We start from the raw sequence: 7,916 nt of genomic DNA on the forward strand, positions 1-7,916 counted from the left end.
AGAAGATGATGTCAGCGAGGAACAGAGACCGTTGGAGGAATGGTGAGTGTAACGAAACGTCCCACACTCCGCTTGAGTGCTTTTGTCATATACCACTTCCTTCCAGTCTGAATATAGATATCAGATATTCCAACCACTCACAAGCACAGAACAAGACGATACTTGTTTAGTTGCTGAACATGGGCTCTTTTATTAAAACCAAAATACAAATCTTATATATACACAGTAAAAGAGGACATTCCTCCCTCCTTCTCCTATTACTCTAACAATATACCTGTAACCAGAAACAGAATTAACAAGAGCTAATTAACTAATCCCTTAAAGCAGCCGATGTGACTCCGTGCCCTCCTGAGCATTGTTATGATTAATCAGGATTTCACTACAGATCAGACTTGTTGTCATCGAGCTTCACACAGTAGATTATACATGATCATAAACATCAACACAGAACTCCTTCATACAATAGCAACGTTAATTAGCACAAACAACAATGGGTGAAATACTCTTAGAATCTGTGGCAAGCCAAACTAGACTCATTTACATTATAGAAGACAACAGACAGGTGGCTGGAGTTAATGACATTAGCATCTAACAGTATGTGTCCCAACAATATGAGTCACTATTTCTAATATGGCATATACAGGGTTCCCAGAGTCTGTGTGTCTTGGGGGACATGGACCTGAATCCAAAGTAACACCACCTCAAGGGTCCCCAGGCATACAGCTCACAAAGAGCACCGTTCCCCCAAATGCCAGGGCCCATAATCAGTAGGCAAGAGGCTAGCATTCAGTCCCCTCCAAAAGCCTCTGTCCCTGGTGAGTCTGTCACAGTGAGTATTCCTCCCTGTAGTACCACTTTCATCAATTTTTTCTCTGGATTTCTTGCATGCGTGTACTTACATGTATGAAGACATTCTGTTATGGTGGTGGCATCAACAAAATACCCTTTGCAGATTGAGCAGAGGATGTAGGGATTCAGGTCAGCCAGGTTAACCAGGCACTGAAAAGTGACAGACAGAAAAAAAGTTATAAGGATACTAGCTTCCCTCCTCATATTATTCTAGATGAGAAACTTGACTTGGATGGAAACCGTCGGCTCCTTCCACAGTGTCTGGATGGAAGGCAGCTGTTGCTGAATCTCTTCCTTTCTACAAAATGACTTATGTGAGTAGGAACCGCCCCTCGAAATTTGATAAAATTTGGAGTAGCTGCCATTCATTCTTAATGACACCCCAGACATGGTGCGATTTTGATGTGACTGTCACGCTGAAATCACAGTAAAATGCCTTTAAAAATGGTGAGAAGCTTGTAAACCAAAAAGGAGCAAGATCTTCTTGTGGAAGACAAACACACATAGGACAGCCCATTGACATGAACAGGCTGCCCTATGTGTGACACACAGAAATGTGTCTAAATCGTCTAAATTGTGAGCAAAAAACGCTCATTTCCAACACATGAGATGTGAACGGGGCTTTAGACCGAGATGACACTGATTGAAATAGCGTGGCTGAGAAACTGTATTAAAGCTCTCCTACCACCCACAGCTGTACCTCTCACATAGCTTATTATCGACAGCCCTGGATATACAGAGATGCAGATGCGACATTCTGTGGTGCACTGCAGCAAAAAAAAAAAAAAATCACCCGGTTGTGTATGGCAGGCAGTAACACCTCAGAATAGGACTACCTATTCAGGTAAATGGGGCCGTGTCACAACCCCCCAAAATAAGGCATTTAGAGATGACAGTCCCCCCCCCCCCCTGAACCCGTCGGCTGCACCTGTACCGTTCTCTGATAAGAATTCCATCGCAAATTCCTCCTCAAAGAGAGAAACAGCGGTGTAAAGGAGCCACTACACACAAGGATCCTGCATTCAGAAGAGGCTGTATGGCTACAGACGCCATGTCTTCTTTCGTTTTTATTGTACTCCATGTCCCCATTTAGGAAGTTCAGCCTCTCCATTTGTACCGGTGATAAGTGTCAGCAGGAAGGAGAACCAAAATTGTCACCTTGTCTCCAGAACACAATGGGAGGAGAAACTTTCCATTAGGGACGCCTCTTTTCCACCTTGTGGTGAGATTTTCTCTAACTTCCTGGTGGGTCTCCGGGACAGGAAGTGAAGGCAAAAAATTCCCCAATGGATTTCCCCTCCCTGACTCCATGCAAAAATTTTAATGCATTGATTGCTTGTACAAGGTATAGGAGAGGATGCCTACATCCCCAATTCTACAATCTACCAAAAAGACCCTCTAATGGGATTTTTTAGAAAAGTAGGATTATTATTCATAAAAAAGTCAAAAAGATTTTTATTAGTGAAAGTTAAAAAGGTTCAAGCGCAGAACTAAAACATTACAATACATTGATGCGATTACAGTCAATACATATAATGATGGCAAAGCAAATAACCACACTTGTCTGTCCCACCATACAAGGGCAATTCTTCACCAAGCTGGAAATCTGGTAGTAAGCTGTGTGTTTATCTTCCATGTGTGTGTACATCTATAGACCAATCCTACAAGAGGATGGATGAGAAAATACATGTCCCTGTATGAGCCTTTCACATTGACACAGTAATAGTGCACTGCACACTCCATGCGAATAGTGCAGGCTCCATGTGTTCTGTGCACACTCCAAGTGACCGATGCACACCCCATGCGCTCAGATGTGACCACTGCACACTCATTGCGGCCGGTGCACACCCCATGCGCTCAAATGTGGCTGGTGCACACTTCATGCACTCAGAGCACACTCCAAGCGACCCGTGCACACTCCAAGTGGCCGGTGCACACCCCATGCGCTCAGATGTGACCGGTGCACACTTCATGCACTCAGAGCACACTCCAAGCGACAGGTGCACACCCCAAGCGCTCAGATGTGACCACTACACACTCCATGTGGCCAGTGCACACCCCATGCGCTCAAATGTTGTCGGTGCACACTTCATGCACTCAGAGCACACTCCAAGCGACCAGTGCACACTCCATACGCTCGGTGCACACTCCAAGTGATCGGTGCACACCCAATGCGCTCAGATGTAACCAGTGCACACTTCATCCGCTCAGATGTGAGCTCTGCACACTTCATGCGCTTGGTGCACACTCCATGCGCTCGATGTTAACTTCATGCGCTCAGGGCACACTGCATGTGCTCAGATGTGACCGGTGCACACTCCATGGGCTCAGAACACACTCCACGCGACGATGTACACTCCAAGTGGCCACTGCACACTCCACTGCTCAGATGTAAACGGTGCACACTTCATGTGCTCAGAGCACACTCCATGTGACTGGTACACACTCCATGCACTCAGATATGACCGGTGCACACTCCGTGCGCTCAGAGCACACTCCACGTCGCCGCTGCACACTCCAAGCAACCGCTGCACACTCCACGCGCTCACATGTGATCGGTGCACACTCCATGCACTCAGATGTGACTGTGCACACTCCAAGTGACAGATGCACACTCCATCTGCTCAGATGTGACCGGTGCACACTCCATACGCTCAGAGCACACTTCATGCAGCCGGTGCACACTCCATGCGCTCAGATGTGACCGATGCACACTCCATGCGACGATGCACAATCCAAGTGGCCGCTGCACACTCCACACGCTCAGATGTGACCGATGCACACTCCATGCGCTCAGATGTGACCGATGCACACTCCATGCACTCAGAGCACACTCCATGTGATCACTGCACAAGTCCACGTGCTCAGATGTGACCGGTGCACACTCCATGCGCTCAGAGCACACTCCAAGTGACTGATGCACACTCCATGCACTCAGATGTGACCGGTGCACATTTCATGCGCTCAGATGACCGGTGCACACTCCATGCGGCCGGTGCATACTCCAAGTGACCAATGCACTCAGATGTGACTGGTGCACACTCTACGCGCTCAGATGTGACCAGAGCACACTCGATGTGACCAGTGCACACTCCATGCGCTCAGATGTGACCAGTGCACACTCCATGCGCTCAGAGCACACTCCAAGTGACAGATGCACACTCCATGCGCTCAGATGTGACCGGCGCACACTCCACGCGCTCAGAGCACACTCCATGCAGCTGCTGCACACTCCATGCGCTCAGATGTGACCGTTGCACACTCCATGTGGCCGCTGCACACTCCACATGCTCAGATGTGACCGGTGCACACACCATGCGCTCAGAGCACACTCCATGTGACAATGCACACTCCAAGTGGCCGCTGCACACTCCACGCTCTCAGATGTGGCCGATGCACACTCCATGCGCTCAGAGCACACTCCATGTGATCACTGCACACTCCACATGCTCAGATGTGACCGATGCACACTCCATGCGCTCAGATGTGACAGGTGCACATTCCATGTGACCAATGCACACTCCATGCGCTCAGATGTGACCGGTGCACACTCCATGCGGCCCCTGCACAATCCATGCGCTCAGAGCACACTCCATGCGCTCAGATTTCACTGATGCACACCCCAAGTGACCGATGCACACTTCATGCGCTCAGATGTGACCGGTGCACACTCCATGTGATCACTGCACACTCCAAGTGACCGGTGCACACTCCATGTGCTCAGAGCACACTCCATGCAGCCGGTGCACACTCCATGCGCTCAGATATGACCGGTGCACATTCCATGTGACCGATGCACACCCCATATGCTCAGATGTGACCGGTGCACACTCCATGCGCTCAGAGCACACTCCAAGTGACCGCCGCACACTCCACATGCTCAGATGTGACCGGTGCACACTCCATGCGGCCGCTGCACAATCCATGCGCTCAGATGTGACCGGTGCACACTCCATGCGCTCAGATGTGACCGGTGCACACTCCATGCACTCATAAAACACTCCAAGTGACCGGTGCACACTCCATGCACTCAGATGTGACCGGTGCACACCCCATGTGATCACTGCACACTCCATGCGGCCGGTGCACATTCCAAGTGACCGGAACAGCACAGAGAGCGTCGCCCGTACAGCCCAGACAGGTGTCCCCCCGCCTCACCTCACTCCCCGCCATATACCGCAGACTCGGGGCTGTTACCGGCTCTTCCTTCTCCTCACACTTCACCATCCTGGCGGCGGACACCGGCACACGGCGACGGTACTTTCTTTTCGGTACACCAGTACGCATGCTCCGTCCTAAGCTGGCCGAACACCGGGACGTACAGTCTGTACAGAGAAGTCGGGGCTGAAGAGTGGGATCCCGGCATGCCTTGCGCTTCTCCTGATTCTGAAGGATGCCGGGAAGTGTAGTCCTGAAAGGGGTTCAGGAGGGGGGAGACCCGTGCTCAGACAAACATAGAGGGCTCCTAAAACTGAACTTCTCTCACTAACAGTCTACTGCAAGTACGGGACTTGTTCAGTTATATAAATTTCCCTTCAAAGTCTGTAAATAACTACACTTATCCTTACATAGAACTAAAGGCAGAACTTTTTCAGTTTAGTTACAATAAAGGAGGCTAATAACCACTGACAGTTTTTCTATTTTTGCAATGTGTATCTTATGGTGGAGATTTTACTTCCTGTCCCATAGCCAAAACAGGAAGTGAGAAGAAACTCCTCCAAAGCAAGGGAATCCCTGGGTGTTACCAGAATTATGCCGCGTACACACGGTCGGACTTTTCGTCTACAAAAGTCCAACGGACGCTGACGGACTAAAGCTGGCTGGTAATCCGATCGTGTGTGGGCTTCTCCGGACTTTCAACGGACTTTTTTAGCCTAAAATCCGACGGACTTTAGATTTGAAGCATGCTTCAAATCTTTACGTCGTAAGTACGACGGACCCCGAAGTCCGCTCGTCTGTATGCTAGTCCGACGGACAAAAAAACGACGCATGCTCATAAGCAAAAACTAAACGGAAGCACTCGGTCTAGTAAAACTAGTGTTCGTATTGTAGGTAGCACATTCATCACGCTGCAAAATCTGTGATCGTTCAATGCAGCGCATTTTATTTCTTCTTTACGAAGGCTCTAAAGAACGAAGGTGTTTTGCTGTTCATAATCAGAGTTCTCCCAAACTGATTTCTGGATTCTTTTTCTCTTTGATCTCATGAATGATATAGTATGCCTTTTTAAAACAATGTTTCCATACTAATAATACTTTTTCCCCCTTTTTTTTTTTTTTTTTTTTTTTTTTAGGTTTGTAAAGTTAACACAAAGAACCCATTATTATTTTTTTTTTTTATAGTGTTTATTTTTTAGTTTTTAGATAAAGTTAACCCAAAGCACCGTTTTTGGTTACGTAATTTTTTTGATTTTCAAGACTCACCACTTGAACATTATTAACATTAGTAATGTATTTTTGGTGTGTTTTTTTTCAAACTCAATGAGATTGTTGTCCCTTGTTAATTTAACATTGTGTGTAAAATCAATGATTTCAAAGAAAACACATAAAGTCTTTTGCTAAACTCAAAAAATATCCATTTATTCATGGTCAAAATAAAATAAAGAGGAAGTCAACGCTGGAAAAAGTCGGTGTACCAGAAAATTGGGATCTTGAGGAGTCCATATAAGAGGGAGCACAATCTGGTCCAAGAATCCCAGAGATCAACAGCACCAGCAGATGATCTAGATGTCCCCAGACTGTGGTCCTACAACAGCCTGCGTCTTCTGTCAGACCAGACTGAACCCAGGTCATCATTTTCTTCTCTTCCCTGCAGCCTTTCCTCCACGCTGCCCTGCAGCCTTCCCTGTAGCCTTCTTTTGAGGCTGTGGCTCTGGTGTTTCAGTTGTGGCAGGAGGAGGAGGAGGAGGAGGGGGGGCTGCCTCATGTAGTTGGGTGTTTTGTGTTAGCGTGCCCTGCAGCCCCTTATGGATTGTTTCCCCAAATAGGCGCTCACAAATGAGGCGCTGCTCCCTATTCATCTGAAGAAGCCTGCTGGCTAAGTAGCAGCCATAGGATTCTTCCGCTTCGGGGGGGCTCCTTAAAAAACGGGTGGCCTCTTGCATGAGGCGCAGGGATGCGTCCTGTGTGACCATCCCCTTCCTGGCCCTTTTTTTGGGAAGGTGGAGGGGAGGCACTTGGGATTCGGTCAGGCTCCTACTGGGCCCAGCCACCTCACTTGGCCCAGCCACCTCACTTGGCCCAGCCACCTCACTGGGAGCAGCCACCTCACTGGGAGCAGCCACCTCCTGCCTGACACTGGGCCCAGCCTCCTCCAGGATGATGGTGAATCCGGCCTCCTCCAGGCTGTCCATGGGCCCGGTCTCCTCCTGCCTGCCACTTTCCCCACATTCCTCCTGGATGGACTCATCCTGTGTATAAAAAAAGGACAATAGTTTGAGTATATTTTTTGGGGTTCATCAATGACACACAGTTTGCTTCTCATGAATAGCAAATTCAATGTGAATACTTCTCTTTAATAAAAGAGTCTAATCAGACACCCTAATTATTTCAAGCAGGTGCCAAACATATTTAGCCACTACTGTCAATTGATATGTATACCCAATTTTGAGTGCCAAATTATTTTAGACAATTATAACATCCAGTTAACATCATTAATATTAGTACAGTAAATATTTGTTAAAATAATTTACCTGACTCCAGATGGTCATATCTGGTTCATCCAGGATGGAAGACCCAGCTTGCTCCTCATCAGCCTCTGCTGGGGTGGAGGGAAGGGTGGAGGGAAGGGTTGAAAGTGATGGCCTGGCTTCATTCTGGTCATCCAGAAAACGTAGTTGATTATAGTACCACAGCCTGGGTACATAAACATCATCTGCTGATGCTCCTGATCTCCTTGATTCCTGGATCTTCTTATGCTCCCTCTTATACATGTTCCTCAAGCCCCCAATTTTCTTGAGCAATGTCTCCATTGTTGCTTCCGGGATGGTCGCCTGGACAAAGGCCAGAAGTCTCTCCAGCGTTGACTTCCTCACATGCTTAGCATAATACTGAGGGTGTTTCACCTCC

The 7,916-nt window shown here is 48.0% G+C and overlaps 1 protein-coding gene across 2 annotated transcripts in view; it reads right to left on the minus strand.

Annotated features, from left to right (window-relative positions):
* Positions 1-5,243, minus strand: part of PCGF6 (polycomb group ring finger 6) — an 89,108-nt gene extending 83,865 nt beyond the window's left edge. Inside the window, exons 1-2 of one of the 2 annotated variants that reach the window (XR_012235671.1) lie at positions 5,008-5,243; positions 900-999 (exon numbers count right to left, since the gene is read on the minus strand). Coding sequence is in view for 1 of the 2 variants with exons in the window: in XM_073596135.1 (XP_073452236.1) it covers positions 900-999; positions 5,008-5,136 (229 nt within the window). In the remaining variant the exon portion in view is untranslated. The remainder of the gene's footprint in view (positions 1-899; positions 1,000-5,007) is intronic. The other variant, XM_073596135.1, reaches the window with a different exon arrangement.
* Between the last annotated feature and the right edge of the window lie 2,673 nt (positions 5,244-7,916).

This window comes from Aquarana catesbeiana, linkage group LG08 (assembly GCF_042186555.1).
Source record: "Aquarana catesbeiana isolate 2022-GZ linkage group LG08, ASM4218655v1, whole genome shotgun sequence".
NCBI lineage: Eukaryota > Metazoa > Chordata > Amphibia > Anura > Ranidae > Aquarana > Aquarana catesbeiana.